General features: G+C 48.1%; 1 protein-coding gene across 2 annotated transcripts; it reads left to right on the forward strand.

Annotated features, from left to right (window-relative positions):
- The first annotated feature begins 3,993 nt into the window (after positions 1–3,993).
- On the forward strand, positions 3,994–16,729 carry LOC149363590 (uncharacterized). Of its 2 annotated transcripts, none has more exons than XM_089569954.1 (11): positions 3,994–4,234; positions 5,245–5,487; positions 5,876–5,992; positions 7,054–7,157; positions 7,217–7,278; positions 9,992–10,095; positions 10,526–10,635; positions 12,615–12,722; positions 14,305–14,348; positions 14,675–14,768; positions 15,566–16,729. In XM_089569954.1, exons 2-11 carry the CDS (start codon positions 5,366–5,368, stop codon positions 15,781–15,783), a joined length of 1,083 nt encoding a protein of 360 aa, XP_089426080.1. In that variant the 5' UTR covers positions 3,994–4,234; positions 5,245–5,365; the 3' UTR covers positions 15,784–16,729. The 2 variants fall into 2 exon arrangements, with proteins under 2 accessions (XP_089426080.1, XP_089426078.1); XM_089569952.1 differs by having other exon boundaries at positions 3,995–4,234; positions 5,293–5,487.
- Positions 16,730–18,052: the final 1,323 nt, after the last annotated feature.

An 18,052-nucleotide genomic window follows, 5' to 3' on the forward strand; every position in this document is an offset into this window, starting at 1 on the left:
AGTTCATCATTATCAGCATCACCCCAGCCATCGTCATGGACATCAGCACCACGTCCTCGTCACTAGCCCTAGTTACGTCAAAAGCAGGACAAAAGGCTCTCTCTCTCTCTCTCTCTCTCTCTCTCTCTCTCTAATGGCCTCCTATTATCAGCCTTGTCTTTCGTCAGCTGCGACCACATATCAACAGATTTCCTTATCTCACTTGCTCATCTATACGCCATGACATCCTCGGCTGCGTTTTCTTCCGGTGGCTGGTCACCCGCATTATGTATGCTCCGCCCAAATCAATTTCCTCGTCTGATTTACAAGTTTGGTTCGGGCTCGGTCACACATAGCGTAGTGGACGAGACCATAAGAACAACGAACAGTACGGACGCCTGGGCTGCTGGTTTGTCGTCTATTTGTCCTCGTCTGCTCGTGCTGTCCCGATACGCTGTCAATTTTCTCCTCTATTTCCGCTAAGATATTATCAACGCAAACGCGTCCTTTACTGCACCCGCTGTTGACGACAGTCATTTCTCGCAGAAGCCCAGCCAGGAAAAATGCCAAAAAATTTCCTCTTCACCCTCACGTGATCGCATCACAGGGCGCGTAGCCAACGGCTCTTCTGCTGCCGTTTTTCGATGCGAGTCGCTCATGCATTTTAGTCGGAGGAATTAAGGCGAAAGCCTTTTATGGCTCATAACTCGCCAGCGTGTCCGTCCGCCCATGCGTCCGCGGCACCTGTCAATCATCAGTATGATAGTAAGAACGGTTAATGGTTACTTGAAAAGTCAGTAATGATAGTTAATGATGTAGTATAGATGTATGAACAGTAGCTAATGATAATTAGTTTAGTGAATTTAATTTGTTAATTAGTGAATGATAATTATTCAATTAGTGAATGGTAATTCGTTACTTAGTTAATGATACTTAGTAAACGCGCGAACCCACTCAACGCACCCATTGCGCATGCCCCCATGCGCAATCCTGAGGTGGTTTAACAACGGCGCATGCGCAATGACGTCACAAGATTGCGCAATGGTCGAACCACCCAGAGCTCTTTCCTCAGTTGCTCTCTGAACGTTGGTCGAGGAAAGATGTCGCCCGCTACGAAACGCGCTCGCGATGCCGAACGGAAGCGTTTGAAGAGACTGAACACCACGCCTACCGAGAGGATCCAGAATGCTGAGCGGATGCGTCAGAATCGCCTTTCAGCCACTCCTACAAAGAAGACCCAAGATACGGAGCGCAAGCGTCAGACCCCTCGGCTGCCTCTCCTACAAAGAAGACCAAGGACGCCCAGCGCAAGCGACAGGCGCGTCTCAACAGCAGCCCGTCTACTAACACTAGAGAGACAGAACGGAAACGCGGGCAGAGACGTCAACAGTCGCTTGCAGCTGCCATGACTCAGAAGCGGCCCAAGAGACCTCCGCGTCGAAGGGTTCCTGCTCGATGCCAGTCGTCTCGCCAAAGATGCTCCATGCAGGTGCCACCAACTACTTTAGTAAGCTGAAGGATGTTGTGATGACCTCCTTGTTCTTCTCGGCCCTCTCCTCGTCTTCTCGAATGTCGTCGGGGGCCTTTGTGAGGTAGAGTCCATCCAAGCTTGTGACCCTACTGAGAGCCGCGTGGACAAGGGCCGGAGGATGCTTGTGACTGTAGCTGTAGACGACAGACTTGAAGGTTCTTCCACAAAGGAATTGTTGCAGATGTGGACCCTAAACGTCGTCTTCCGTGTCAATAAAGATGTAATTGAAGCTCTCTATAGCACTTTATGTCCTCTAGGTTCGCAGTCGCATGGCGAAGTGTTCAGGTTTGCATGTGAACACTTTTTTTTTTTTGGCAAATATCAGTCAGAGACAATGGTGCACTTCATGCATTTCGCAGCTATGCGGCGTGGTGCCCCCACGGCAGCAATGGCATGCACGTCGAGTGCAGAATTTGCCTGAGTGAAGCAAGGCTACATGGCCTTTGCGATTATTTAGATGTTTAATTAAGCCCAAGGAAGATGGGTGTAAGCAGGCATATGAGTTTGAATTAGCGGGAGCTGAACATTGCGAAGAAGTATCAGGTGGCGTTGCGGTGGTGTAACGAGCGGCATAATGTAGCAACGATAAAGCAAACTATACAGTGCTGAGGTGCATGACAGCTGCGTGCAACATTTGTTTGCGGAGTAAATCTTGTCGCATTTTTTGTATACGCGTGAGTACTTGTTTCTGTGTTGTAGCACTACGCTAAATGTCATGCTTACATTTACTTTTTTAAAATGTGCATATAGGATCTCTTCACTACCAATCGACAGCAGGAAGTTCATAGATGAATCAATCAGCAAGTGAATGCGTGATATCGCTGTAGACGATTGTTTGCTTTACGAGTTTTAGTGTACGCAATGCACATAACTGACCGCAGGCATATAAGTGTAGACCTCCTACAAACAGTTTTGTTTTTATTTTTTAGAAATCACGCGCAGAGCGTGCTGCTGTTGGAAACATTTATTTTATTCCCAGTAGAAACAGAGAAAAAGAAACTAACAAATAACCGAAACCGAACAAAAGAAGGTCCTCGGAAGTCAGCATTTGAGGCGAGCCTTAATTACTGCCTTTTATTGGCTCTCCTAAGGATCAGGAACAGCGAGCAATTAAAAAACAAACTAATGGCAATTAAAATCGTTTATATGTGGATGATGAACAAAGCTCCTACACCTTGTGCTTTTCAAACTGCTGCATTTGCTTTGAATGCACCGACTATTCATAAGTGGGTGACGATTATGCGTATCTGTTTTTATGCTTTATGGGGGGAGGAATGCATTGTCATGGACTTGAGCATCTTGTCGAGCAGCGCGTTTGCGGTCAGCGTCTCGTTAGTGTTCGTCCTCCGTTCGTCCCATCGCCCGTTTGTGGCTCTTGCCTTCCGCATACGTGTAGCGTTAGAGCACGACTACCCGCCTCGGCCACATCCATGGCCCTCCTGCAACTAGTCTAATGTTCCACGTCACCGTTGGCGGCTTTCCCCTATAAGTGCAGCGGCCGTTACTGCGTAGGCGTTGAGGACTCCACGCCATCCTGTCATTGCAGGACGTATTCGTGAGCGGCGTTTCAAGGCGCTTTGACGGCGCCTTTTCGACCCAGCGCCTCACCTGAAAACACCGAAGTTACAACGAGGCACGGGCTGTGCATTCTACGTGGTCACGTGACCGCGGATGCTTCTGAGTACGGAGGCGGGGGAACGTTCGCATCTTTAACAGTTAACCCTTAAAACACCGTTTGTGTGGTCGAAGTTTTGGAAAGTCAGGTCAATGAGTGTTGATAGTGGAGAGTACAGCCTAAGCCAGACCGTCCGGTGTCTGTCGTTTCGAGCCTGGGCAAGCAGGCGGCTATTTGGGGTGTAAATTCACCGCGACGCAAACTTGCTGCCGATCGACCGTCCATTCTCTCTGTTTTCGGCACCGCGGAATCATGATGGAATCTGGCTCAGCACTTCACTTCTGCGCCATCGTGACTTACTGTCACGGATCGCAAGCATGGATTACGTACCTATACAGTTACCTATACCTATACAGTATAGTGCATAAGCACTATACATTGGTGGATACAGTTCTATGCTGACCTGTTCATTTTTGCACTAAGTTCTTCATTTTTTATAGTTGGCATACTATTTTACAAATCTATAAAGTTGCGCCCTCAATTCTGCTCAGATCTATAGCTGCGAGTGCAGTTATACTTTCGAACCTTTTACAGTTCTGTAGAAATTCTTCCATTTCAGGGCGGGCTAGTTATGCGCTACTGAGCTCCACGTAACAGTATACAGGCAAGGCATTTGTAGTGCTTCCGGTCAGAGCCCTCCTCCGTATCTGGATAGAGCTGGGGAAACCCCGTTGCAATAAACCCGGCGTCAGCGCCGCAGACAGCGCAAGGAAGCCCCCCGTATCTTCGGAGACCGCGTCTGTTCGGCGCAAGGGCTTCTTCCCACGGAGAGCGGCGCGCTTCCGCCCGACGTCAAGGTCCCGCGGCAGGCGCCGGCGATGACTCCTCGTCTCTGCACAGCGTCAGACGAGGCACGCACGCCGGTGACATCTGGGTTGCACTCGGGGGAATACGACCCGCATCCCGCTCCGCTGGCCTTCTGGCTGTGAAGGCCCGCCGCCGCCGCCACGGACAGCGGCTCGCGCTTCATTCACCCTTTTTAGCGCCCATGTCCTGCCGGGAGCGACACGTAGTCCGCAGCGACCGTCCCGAGCATCCTGATAAGACAGGTAAAGAACTTGACTTCATTCACTCGTCTGCTAGGGCGTCATGACAATTGAACTAGGAGACATTAAACTAGGAGACAACTTTCTGTGCTGTACAAGCTATGTGTGCTAACCGTCGGCTCCTACAGATCTGTAAGATTGTCTCGTGAGTGCTTGAGAACAGCGCACTTGAGGAAGTCGCCACCTCGAGCTTGTACAGGCGCGGACATAGGTAAACGGAGCACGCTATTCCGTTTCAAGTGCAATCCCGCCTTCTCCACTGGAAATGGAGAAGCGTTGTTTGTCTACAAGAAAGCCACCAACCTCCGCTACCAGCTTGCGCGCACCACTGCTGGAAATCTCAGTTAGGTGACGCGTGAAGAATACTCGAAGACAGTTGCGTGCGCCGTTTACTTTTGTCCGCACCTGTACCTTCTAGTGAAGTGTCACAGAAGAGGCAGTAGCTGTCCTGCGTACCTGTTTGTCGCCTTCCGTGCCCCTCGCCTACATAGCTTTCGTCTCTTTGTTTTTTTATTTGTACGATCGCGCTCAGTATTACCTAAATTCCCGACGTCTTGACGCATGCAATGTGTGGGTACCAAAGAGCAATGAGCCAGTTTAGTTCATTTTTTTCCTAAAATTAAGGTAGTTAATTCCTTTCGTGAATCATGGACGATCAAAAGCGCTGCGCAGTGGTAGCCTATCACTGCTGCAGCGACACGGATGCTACTAAGCGAACCCCTCGTAATGCGAACAAGTTACAATTGACCTGGCAAGTTATCTGCACGCCGTATTATCAACGATCAAAAGGAGAGAACCTTGTGGTTGACTGGCTCGCGACATTCACATTCAAGCCATCAACTGCCCGTGCTCAGAGCTGCGTTTTATCTGTGTTCAGTTCGAGCGAAGCCCGGCAATCGGATGTGTCACTCAGCTCGTTCACTGTCACGCCACAAAATGTGACATCCCACGAGCGCAAAGAAAAACAAAATATCAAAAACCGAAGGCCACTGAAAACTTTTCTTTTTCGCAAGCTCTTCTTCCTTTTCTTCGGGACGACGACGTGTGGTTCCCGTACGAAGGCGGGTCCTAAGCGCCGGCTGAGACCGTGAGGACGACAAGGGACGAGCGCCCGCTGCCGCAGACGTCGCCGCCATGGCCATCTCCAAGACGACGGCACTGCTGATCTTGATGACCGGACTGGCAACCATGACAGTGGTTCTGGCAGCAGCAGCCTTCGCCGCCGCATCGGACAAGGTGCTCTTGCAACGAAAGGGGTCAGTCCTAAATGCGTCTGCTACCTCGAGACTTCATTTTGGCACGGTGTCACGTGGTACTCAGAAAACTTGCCTTGCATCAGGACCGGGTGTCTTGGACCAGCGGTTATGCGTGTCTCGATCGTCTGCAAGTATAAGCAGACGGCCAGGAATCCGGAAAACTCTGAAGTGGCCGACACCGAACGTAGCTTGCAGACGGCGTATACTAGCTGATGATCGATTGATTTGCATTTGAGAGAGGAGTGACAGGTGGGAACTAACGTGGCTGACGTCTCATGAGGACCGCAAAAAGGGTAGATCGCTTACGCGATGGCGGTCGCCCGCTGCTGAGCCGGATGAGCGACTGCTACGAGCTGAGCCGTTCTTCATATTGTGCCTCTCGCTGCAGGAACATGTGCGCGTACCGTGTAATCCACAACGTGACCTGCCGGGAGAGGAACGGAACCGAGGTCTTTCACGTGAAGACCAGGCCGGAATGCCACACTAGAGACTGCGGCGTCTACACGTAAGTCGCGCGGCAGTGGAGCAAGGGATAACCTGCATGCCTATGTCTTACCGAGCGCGCGAAGTTTCACAGCGGCCTCTCTTATCGCCTGCAAGATAAGTCTGAGCGTGCTGATAAAGCTTTCTTTTCTTACTGATTAACTAAGTCAAAGTGAACACGCGCAGAACTTCATGCACATACTTCTGTCGTAAAACGTTGCGTTCTATGTCAGAGTTGCGTGTTGATGCCAAAAGGAGGAACGTGTCATTATAAAGTTTAAGCGTAAGTACGCAACCACTTACCGCGACAGCCAGCCATAAATGTTCATGCGCAGATGGCCCCAACGGGCAATCTTGTGGGTGCAGCTGGAGCCTGGGGCTACCTGAGCATGCGTATTGGCGGCTGGCAGAATGCAGTGGCGGTTCACGTTACAAGAGCGAGGTTGGCACGTGTTCCACGTTCAGGCGCTGCAGTGGAATACTTTAGCTCCCAATTTATAATCGGAGTGCCGCTTTCAGGCCTGCAAATCACTGCGCACGTGCCTGGCAGATGTACGACCGCATCGCCCAAAGATAGCGTGGTATAAAATATTGCTAAAATGTTGTCGCGCTAGTAGAGGGTGAAAGGCAACCGTAAATGGGTCGCCATGTGGACTGAAACTTGAATCGGTAGTCACGTCCAATTGGCGGAGGTCGCCGGCTTGTTTTACGCCAGCGGGGCAGGAGGGAAGAATTGAGGAATATAGGAAGCATTGGTCCCCACAGGACTCCTGTGTTTGTGGCGGCTTTCTTCAGTTGAGGCGTCAATAAACCCATAAGGGGCAGCCTGATCGTTACCCAAGAACTTTCATATTGATATATCATAGAGTCACGCATAAAACATGATACATATGCGGTTTTCTTTTCTCGATGATGCTTTTGCGGTCATTATAGGGCCGAGTGGCAGACTGTCTCTGACAGGCAGCAATAGTCAAAATTTTCTTGAAAGGTGATAACAACTCGGAATAACTGTAGTTAGTTCGTTTCACGCTGGTCTATTTCTGACTTGCACTGAACGCTGCCTTCGCATCGTATTCCACCAAGGGTGCCGGTGAGGCGACCCGTCTACGTCACTCGAGTGCGGATGCAGCAGAAGATCATCTGGAGCTGCTGTCCCGAGTACTCCGGCTCGGCGTGTAATGTGCCAGGTGTGGTACAGTTTGGTTTTAGAATGAAAGGCGGGCGTTATATGCGCGGTCTCTTTCAGTTCTGCAGGTACCTGCGGCTACCCCAAGAAGAGGAGGAGGAGATTACAAGCGCAGCCTCAATGTGAGCCTCTCTTTTGTTATTGCTGTGGCTACGGTTGCAGATAAGGCCATAATTCTGTGAACGTGCACTTTCTTCAACAGCTCGGTTAATCTCTAAGGGGCACGTGCAGAACACTCTGAGGTGCTCCCGAAGACAACCCTAAACTCTTCCAGACGCTATGCTTATAGCGATGTACTAACGTGATGAAAAGTTTGCGGAACGCAAGTGCGGAAAAAAAATTATTGCGGCGCAGTCAAGTGATGCAGTCTCCTGCAATGTGTCGCAATATGAGGCGATGTACAGGTGCCCACATAAGATTTGGAAACGCCGAATTCACGAAAAGCATCAATTTCCTCGCTGACTATAAGCGCAGTCAGGCACTGAGGGTGCATTCCGCAGGTCGCACTGGGAACTACAATGTACACACTTCACCTCAAGGCTGCATGCTTAGGATGCCTAGAAATTAGGATTTGTTGCAATTTTCGTGTTCTGAAAACTTTTATGGGCACCTGTACATGCTCTATCCGCTTGTAACAATACCGCGCGACTGGTAGTGATTCAGAGCTACAATAAACTTTTTCCGAGAACACGCGTGCCGTAAAATTTTGATCAAGAAGGTATTTTTATTTATTTATTTATTACAAAATACCTTACACAGCCGAAAAGGGGCATCGAATAAGGGGGACAAAAAACATCAGTATAAGATGAACGCATAGTAAAATACAATGCGAAATACGAAGCAAGAAAGACAAAGGGAGAGTATTGCATAGGACAAAACTTAAAGGCGAGAACGTATGTACATAGATGCAAGGTACCTATGCTATAACACAGGAAGTAGTAAGCATGCATTGCCAAGTACTACATTGCGAACCTGCAGCTTTTTCTCAGTGTGCTACAGGTACAGCCTTTGTCAAAAGTTTAGAGCCCAGGGGGTTTGCTTCTGGGCCACACTGCTTCGCTCGCAATGCGTCCGCAGCGTCCCAAATCTCCTGAAGGTAAGAAAATTTTTCGTCCTGCTCCCTCCGATGCGTAGGACTTCCACGAGTTCTACAGGAGCGCCACAGGGCTCTAAACTTTTGACAAAGGCTACCAGTGATTTCTTTGTTTTAGACGAGTTTAGTGCTCGTCACATCTCTTCTGGGGTGCTTTCCTCAGAGACCCAATGAACGCAGTAGACAATATTTAGTGTAACAGTGAGCTTGATAGCTTGTCCTTCGATATAATCCGTGGACAGATTTTTTCCCGCTAATAATATGCTTTCATTCTAGGCTTCTAGCGCCATACGCATCTTCGAAAAGGCAACATGCGGTCCCACGACCTCTCGATTCCTTATTTGACAAATCCTGGCGTTTCGGTGCAACGATTTCCAACCACTTGAGCTGTTTCTACTACATTTTGCACACGCCTCTAGAAAACTAGCAGTAGGTGCTTTGAGAATTGAGATTCAGATCCCATTAGCTAAGTTTTAAAATTGCTTGTTTGAAATTATTTGCTGCGTCTGAAAGGGCTAACGTCTTCGTGCATGGTGTGAACCTCAGCCGACATGCAACTACAGGGCCACGCCGCTGCGCACAGCACACGCTTGTGCGCTGTCTGCTTCTTTTCCGTAGTTCCTGTCGTAACGTTTATGTATCTTCGTTTCAGGGATTGCATATGAGCTGGTGTGGGCATACTTAACGAGCTACCCATGCTACTGCTATCACCACTACGAATTTGTCTGCCTGCTTCTTGTCCGTAGTTCCTATCGTAACGTTTATGATATCTTGGTTTCAGTGATTGAATATGAGCTGGTGTGGGTTTACTTAACGAGCTTCCCATGCTACTGCTATCAGCACTACGAATTTGTCTGTCTGCTTCTTTTCCGTAGTTCCTATCGTAACTTTCATGGTGTCTTCGTTTCAGGGATTGAATATGAGCTGGCGTGGGCTTACTTAGCGAGCTCCCCATATTATTGCTATCAGCACTACGAATTTGTCTGCCTTACCGCTACAATGTCCCTCTGATAGACAATCAAGTGTAATGTAACGTCGGACACATGACGGCACTATAACTGTACAAGATTTGCGAACTGGGCTAGTCGGTAGGGATATACATTACGGAAGAAGTACGGCGCTCAAGACAAGGCGAAGCGAGAAAATGCGACACACTGCGCTGAACACAGGACTGAACTTCAATCAAAGAAAGAACTTAGAACGTAACAGAGCATGTCAAATAAAAAAAAAATCGAACTTACAGAAAGAAACAAAAAATGAGACGGCCACATGTTCACGAGACACATATGTCGACAAATCCAAGCTCTCGATCGTAAAGCTGGTCTTGTGGAGGTCTGCTGTCTGCCGTGACCCAAGAACACTTGAGTGTGGAGCTATGCGCTGGACGCGCTTACCCTCTCGTGTGGTCGTGAAACCAGGGAAGACAATAGCAGTTATCGCTCCTGCATACGCACCTCGCGGTCGCTGTTTGCACGATTGGGTGGCGGCTTTCGTCCTCGGTGTAGCATACGAGAGCGATGGGGGTCAACTATAAAGCGTTTCTTATTCGAAAAGGAGCACAAGCTGCTACAAGCGAAGTAGCCACAAATGCTGAGCGAATCGCATGACTTACCCTGGGCTTCGGCACATTCCCCGGCAAATGCTGAACATAATGCGAAGGCGTGCCAGCGCGAAATATCTAACCCAACGGCTGGGCAGCCGTTCATCAACCTGTAATTTTACAACCTGGCTCTTTCGCGCAGGGTGTTCCGGGAACGCACAGAACGCGGCTTCCACTGCCACAAGACGATCCGTCGACCACGAGAGCGTGTAACTGTGGAACCAGAACCTGCAACTGCGGCACCAGGTGAGCATGCTCTCTTCAATACTCGAACCGGGGATTCACACACGCTAGAGCTTGTCACTAAATCAAAAAGCAGCTGCCAATCGAAGGCGCTCTTTCTCGCTGCACGGTTCGATCGAAGGAGACGACGCATTTTTTGTAGACTAGACATCTGGGCTTCTGCCTCTGCTCCAAAGAGGGTGCCACTGGCTTGTCAAGTTTAGTCAAGTTAGCTCTCTGCGGGCAAGTTTTTCATGCACCTCACCGCGTTCAGTAAATGCAGTAAGTGGCGAAATAAGCGAACTTGACTGGGTTTCATAATGTATTACAATGTCCTTGATTTTCATTCTGTCGGTTGCAGGTGCGACTGGATCGTAGCACCACAACGCAGTTGCGCAAAAGTTGTGCAATTGGTTTGTTTATAACGGTAACATGTCGGTCTGTTTGGGTTTAGGACTTTTGCCGGATCTCCGGGGCGGACGACGGTGGTCACTAGCGCATCCACTCCGGGTCCGCCTGGTCCTCCGGGTGCTGCAGGACCCCAGGGCCCACCAGGACCTCCCGGTGAGGGGCGCTGTGCGCGGTCATTGTACCTTGCTCACTCACACTGCCCATAGGCACACTTATGGAGCCGTGGACTGAGCTAAGAGGATTACAGTTTCTCACTCGCTGCATTCGCCAGGGATATTCAAAATTCATGGCCTTTCACTTAAGAAAAAAATAAGAGAAACGAAAGGGCGCCATCGATAGCTTACAACCTAGCTCACAAGTGGCGTCTCCATCTGTTAATCTCCGAAAACTGGTCGCAAGTGGCGAGATTTTGATTCGATGTTTTGTAACTGGTAGAATCAAATGACTCTAACTTGAACGGCTACGTATTAGGCTTCCGCCGTTGGCGCTTGAATACGCACTTTTGGGTCTCTTGCCCGTGAAGGTGATCCTACGGGCCAGCACACCCTTACTCATTATTTTTCTTGCCTGGGCTTTGATCTACTTGACGGCTGTGGTAGACACAGCGAACGAAGGGGCTTCGTTCTCCACTTCTGAACGCGGGAAAGTGAGCCGCAGTCGACGCGTGAGCGAAATTAAAATTGCGCAACAGGTAAATACGTGCCCACGTATGTAAACAGGGTAGCCGAATTTCTACATTAACGGACTTCGCGGTGCTAGCCACCGCTCTGAAAACACACTCACATCGCTCGGGCATTATACGCTTGAGTTTCTGTTCTGAGAATACCGAATCGTAATAAGAAACATGTGGTAGTCCAACTCACTGGCTTAGTAGCGTAGCTGCAAGCAAATCTTTTCTGGTTAAAGGGATATTGAAGGGGGAGAGGTGGGGGGGGGGGGGGGGGGGGGGGCGGGGTGTCGCTGGTTTTGTTACTGCGTATACATGGAAAAAGACGAGCAGTTAACTAGAGAAGTGCCAGCACGCTAGACGCTTGCTGAATGCGCATTTGGCGCAGTTTTCACAAGGCTCTTTTGAACAGTCATAACAAGCACCCAATCCTTTCAGCAGGCTTATTTACAGAATAGGAGTAAATCGTGCTGCTTAGTTAATTGCACAGAGGGTATAGTGAATACAGGTGAGATCAGAAAGCAAGAAGGTTGGGGAGGGAGGGGGAAGGGAGAGATTCGGCCCTGTCTGCGCCAGTTTTATCATCGCTACTAGTTATATAGGCAGCAATAACACGTCGCGATTCACGTATTTATCTTTTCCACTTGACGATACTCCAGTGTCCGCGGCGGCTGAATTTAGATGGAGGCAAAATTCTAGAGGCCCGTGTACTGTGCGATGTGAGTGCACGTTAAAGAACCCCAGGTGGTCGAAATTTCCGGAGTCCTCCACTACGGCGTCCCTTATAGCCTGAGTCGCTTTGAGATGTTAAACCCCATAAACCAAACCAAACCAACATTTTTATCATCAAAGCTCTTAGAGATGCACTCAGGAAGGTCGGAAGTAGCAGTTTAACATGCAACTTGTGGACTAGGAACTCGACATGGAAGCCTATTGTACCACAGAAAAATACAGTCACAGGTGCTATAGTAATAGTGTGTTAACGATGTCAGGCATAGAATAGCTGGATTTCTCTGCTCAGTTCCAGATGGCTGTGAACCATCGAAACTAAACTAAACCAAACCGATACTCCAGAGTCCTTCTGCTTTCCACCGGCGGAATGCGGTTGTTTTTTCTTCTGCTTCCTAATCAATCACCTTTAAAATAATTACGCCATTAATCTCTACTTAATGAACACCACAATAAAAAAAAAACATCCCCTATGCTCCTTGGTATCGGTGACTGTTGGCTTCCGTGATGCTTAGGAATAAGTCCGCTTGCAGGGCTGTCTATCGAGCAGCTTTAGAGCAGAGTTCCGCTAGAAAGCATTGACGCTCACTTGCCCGTTTCTGAAATAATTAGCTTGCGGCTATGGTTTATTTCGCCAAGTACTTGGGACCTCGTCGTCCCATTGGTCTCGATGCGCGGGAAGAGGGAAAGGGAAGTTTCGCTCCCTCTGAATGACGAGCATCTCACTCTGGCGCAGGTCCTCCTGGAAGAGACGGCGCGAGAGGTCTTCCGGGCCCTCCCGGCCTCGGGGGACCTCCAGGCCCTCCCGGACCCCCGGGCGGCGCTGCCACCGGAGGTCACCATGGTATGCCAGCACTCATTATGCTGAGGCGAAAGCCTTTAATGGCTCATACTGTCGTCTGTTAACAAAGTGTGTCACACGCGTTTAACTCGGGAACTAAAAAAGATAGAAGAAAACCAATGGTTGCTTCAGCTAGAGGAGGAAAAAATGGACATAGAAGCCAAGTTTAATGATTGTAGAGTGATTAGTTAAATAATTATAGGCAAAAATGTCGAGATTGCGTCGAAATAGCCACGGGAACGGTGTGACGTCGCATCCATCGGAAGTCGTCACGGCATAGTGAAAATTATCTCAGAATGGTTGGAAAAATGTTGGATTTGTGTCAAAATAAATGGAGAAATGTGTAATTAAGCGTAATTAGCACTTAAGATCCCCGAAATATGTATAATATGGGTGTCGATATAGCCAGGGGAATGGTGTGACGTCACATCCACCGGAAGTCGTCATGGCATAGGTAGTGACCTCGGCTTTCGCCTCTCAACACTTTAGTTGCCAAAGTGTCTTCGCAATTTTTACTATAGTGGCATCGATAGCAGGGCCGCTACTGCTATCGAGACTTTGTCACTGTTGGTGCGAATGCGTATTAAGCTTCTTTTTGTAGTTATACAGTTGTACAGTGCAGCAGGGATACCGATAGCGGCAGCGAAGAACAAACGGTTAGAGAAAACAAATGCAAAAGAAACAAAGCAATATATTTCTTGTGGCTCCCAGTCGGACACGTGGCGGTTGTGCAAAACGAGCGTAGGAAAATACCGAACCATGTGTATCCATAACCGGGAAAAGACAGAACACCGCTCTGGCTTCAGCGTGAGCTGTTAGCAGAGAATGTCTTGCTACTTGAGTAAACGCTCGACTGCCGCGTGTCTCGGACACCGGGACAGCATTCGCTAGACGTGTACCATATAGTTAAGACTGAAGTCGCTGGCTTGACGTTGTGTTTTGGCGCCGAGTATATTGATTAAGAAAAGGTACCTGAGCGCAAAACCGTGGAAACGTAGTTTATTTTACTGCAACAATACCTTTGTTAGGCGCTTTCTTCGAAATCAGTGCCATCACCGGCAACGTCAGAGCAGTGGTTCGTGACGGAATATACTTCGGTGCGCACCTCCTAACCAACGGTTATACGAACCGCATGGTCGGGCGACCTCTTGAGTGTTCCCTCTGTAGGCCGTGTGATCCACGCAGGCAGACGATGGAAGCGAAATGCAAAAGACACGCGTGTTCTGTGCGTTGTCAGTGTACATTCAAAAACCCCAGGTGGTCAACGTTAATCTGAAGCCCTCTACCATAGCTCATGTGGCTACCATGGCTTCCCTCATGGCTCCCCTCATAACTCACTGCAGGCTTGCGTACAACGAGTAGTACATTGTGCTAGCATAAATGCTGCTTATATTATTCCTGCATGCGCACTGTGATCCCTTTAACCAGCAGCAAGCAAAGCTAAAGGGGACCAAGTGCTTCTGAAGCCGGGGTAAAACGTCTTTTTCTTCAGCTTCTAATTGACTCCATAGCCAGAAGACTGTGAAGCGTTAGGCTTCTTATTTTTTGTTTTAAAGGTAGTTGCATTTGTTTTCTCCTTTTTCAGCTCAAGGTGATCCTCGAGACTTCGTCAGTCATGACAGTGCTATGGTAAGTTCTGCACCATGATGTCACCAGCATCGGAAGCAACAGGGTAGCAACAACACACAGAAAAAAAAATCAATGCAGTATGTCCTGTCGTCGTTCAATAAAGCTTTCCAGAGTATCGCTATAGAAAACGCGGTTTATTATCTCGGCTAAAATGTCGCGTAAACTACTAGTCAGTCAGAAAAAAAACAGGTTCATTCATGGATAAGAGATTTGATTCACTTCTCACTCAAACGATCAATACTTGGTGGCGCGCGGTCGCATGTTGGGACGCGAGTGCCTTGTTTTATAGCACTGATGCGCTTTGTTCTTACAAATGTGTGTTTCAGAGCATCTTGCAGACCGTATCAAAGCTTGCAAGCGACCTCTCCGACCTGGACGAACGCGTCGACAAGCTCGAACGAGCGTTAAGAAGACTCACGGGTAACTCCTCTTTTACACTGTCCACGTCAGAGTTTACTTTCGAGCCATTGCTGAATTTTCGGCATTCAGTATATTACCGTGTGCTCTGCGATCTCAGTGCTCGTTAGAGAATCCTAGGTCGTCGAAATTAAACTGGAACACACTTAAACAAGGGAATTGCGCTAAAAAATACACGGACGAGAAGAGGACATGGACAGGCGCAAGCTCGCCACTGATTTTATACAGATTTTATTCAGATGCTTATCCAATCATTGCCTAAGCGCACATGCCAATAAAGTTTTCTCTTTCTCATACAGTTTGATAGTAGAATCGCTTACGCATTCATTGTAGTATAAGAAATTGTATAAGAAAGAGAAAACTTTCCTGGCATGTGCGCTTAGGCAATGAATGGATAAGCATCGAGGTGTGTGTGTATATATATATATATATATATATATATATATATATATATATATATATATATATATATATATATATATATATATATATATATATATATATATATATATATACACAGTCGCGAGTTTGCGCCCGTCCATGTCCTCTTCTCGTCCGTGTCTTTTTTAGCGCAATTCCCTTGTTTAAGTATGTACGACCGGCTCGCCCAACAACGTGCTCTCTTAAACTGGAACACTATACTACGGCGTCTTTCAGAGCCCGTGAGCAGCTTCAGGCAGCTAAATCCCATATACCATCCGTTCTTTATTTTTAAATGCTTTATCTGTTTCAGACTACGACTCCGTTTTCCTCTTATGTCTGTAATGACCTCACCCTTTCGTTTTGACCTTCCTCCCCAGACTTGGACACTGGTCCCGTAGGCTTCGGCCACGATGACCTGGGGCCCACAGCCCCGGGCCGTGGTCCCCCCTTTGGCCACGTCGGCCCAACGCCTCCCGGACCCAACGTCGCCTACGAGGATATCGGCTATGACACCGAGTTGCCCGAGACGACCACGACGAACCCTGAACTGACTAGCGCTGAAGACGACGGCACAGCGAGGCCTGGCTGGCACTGACCAATCGGCGCATACAGGAATGAGCAGAGGCGACTGGGAACGAAGAACGACGTACCAAATTGGCGTAACTAACGGACGTTGCTAACCATATCGAAAAGAAAAGAAGGATGGAAACATGCTTGCTGAAGCATGTAGCCTGCTCAGGCATGCCTTACCACTGCCCTTGATTTTCATGTACGCACGAGAGATGTGTACGATAAGCATCGACCCCTCTGCCCAGTTTGCCAGTTTCGAGTGCAATACTGGTTTCGCTTACTAGAATATAGTTAATGGGTCGTTCTTTGAGCCATCGACACATGGCCACCGATATGTCCACCGAATGTTGGAAATATTTTCATTGCTTACCATCCCAAAATACGGCACTGTACGGAAAGAAACGAATCATGTAAACATTTATGTGACGAACAATGTTTAAGTGGTGCATAATTGACCCACTTTGTTCCGAAAGCTCTTAATTAGCTCACTGATGCCTGTGGCTAGCTGTGCGAATAGCTCGTGCGTAATTTTTCTTCAGCGATGCGATATTATAATGTTTTCAGTAGAAGTGCAGAAAATTATTTACGCGGCCATGTCAAGAAAAATAAAAGACCAACAGACTTTACCAAGAGTCTGGAGAACCCGCAAGGGCACACGCGTATGACTGCGCCTAATTTAAAAGGCGTAGCTAGGATTTCCTAATAAACCTCGTAAACGTAAATTTTTCGCCGCAGAATTGGACAGTAAATGGAGGTGTGGATAGCACAACTTCCAGGAAAACATTCACTCTAGATAAAAAAAAAAATCCCGGACCTCTACATCATCGGTGGCTTTCTTTTTTTTTTTCCTTGCAAGCCGGCGAGCAACATACATGTATACATAAATTTCGTACGCTGCATGTGTTGGACACCAAACAGACTCGCTAACAGCAACGTATGCGTGTAAAAAGAAAGGATACTACAATAAATAAAATGATCTGAAATAATGGATGGAGTTCAATGGTTTGAGCATCCGCCTCGCATGCGGGAGTCGATCCCCAGTGAAGCCGGGTACCCAACGTTGATACAATGGGTATACAAGCTTTCCTCTGGCCTGGTGCTCGGCTTCTTTGGGATGAAATGCTTGGGAAAGGGGTCTTTTACCCTACTTTGAGTTGGAGAAAACACCTTGTGCCATGGCGCTCTTTGGCCACAGGTGTGTCCTTGCACCATAAAAAAATTGCTAGGGCACTTTGGCAACTAAAGTGTTGAGAGGCGAAAGCCGAGGACACTATGCCGTGACCAAGACCTACTGAACTACAGACCTGCACATTTGGCACTGCTCCAGCGCGCATGTTCTAGTTCATGCCTTTTGCCGCTAGGGAAAGACACCTACGGGAAGCGTGGCGCCACATTATACCTGTTGAACAAGATGGCCTCCTCCATCATTTTATTTCAAAGAAGGCAGTTTCGTCGTTTGTCCACGTAATCATTAACATCCATTTATCTATGCTAGGCACAGTGGTGCTGACGAAAAGAAAGCGGATAAAAAGAAAGACGCTTTTTGTACTCATCCAGAGCGGAAAAACTCGTTATTGTGGATTTTTTTATCGTTGATGTTAAGATAGCAGAAGAAGACGAAACAAATGTATTAAATATCTTGCGCAAATTGACAAACGATGATGATGATGACAGCAGACGAACAGGTCAACCGAGCGCCCTCAACGGCCAATAAGCTAACGAAAGTTGGCGCACGCTGCTCCATAGGACCCCGCCAAATGTGCAGGTCTGTAGTTCAGTAGGTCTTGGCCGTGACCACTTCGGGTGGATGTGACGTCACACCGTTCCCGTGGCTATATCGATGCCCAAATTATACATCTTTCTCGAATCCTAAGTGTTAATTACGCTTAATTATACATTTTCCACCTAATTTGACACAAATCCGGCATTTTTCCGACCATTCCTTGACAATTTTCACTATGCCGTGACGACTTCCGGTGGATGTGACGTCACACCGTTCCCGTGGCTATATCGACGTCCGCGCTATTTCGGCGCAATTTCGACATTTTTGCTTATAATTAATTAACTAATTACTCTACAGTCATCAAACTTGGCATCTAGGTTCATTTTTCCTCCTCTATCTGAAGCAACTATTGGTTTTCTTGTTCATTTCCCGAGTTGAACGCGTGTGACAAGCTTTGTTAACGGACGGACGACAGTATGAGCCGTTAAAGGCTTTCGCCTTAAAATTGTCATCGTCATAAAATGTGAACTGTCTAGTCTACGTCACTCAGCTGTGAAAATGCGTCATTAAA

This window comes from Amblyomma mixtum, chromosome 2, assembly GCF_055824585.1.
Source record: "Amblyomma mixtum isolate Tamu chromosome 2, ASM5582458v1, whole genome shotgun sequence".
NCBI lineage: Eukaryota > Metazoa > Arthropoda > Arachnida > Ixodida > Ixodidae > Amblyomma > Amblyomma mixtum.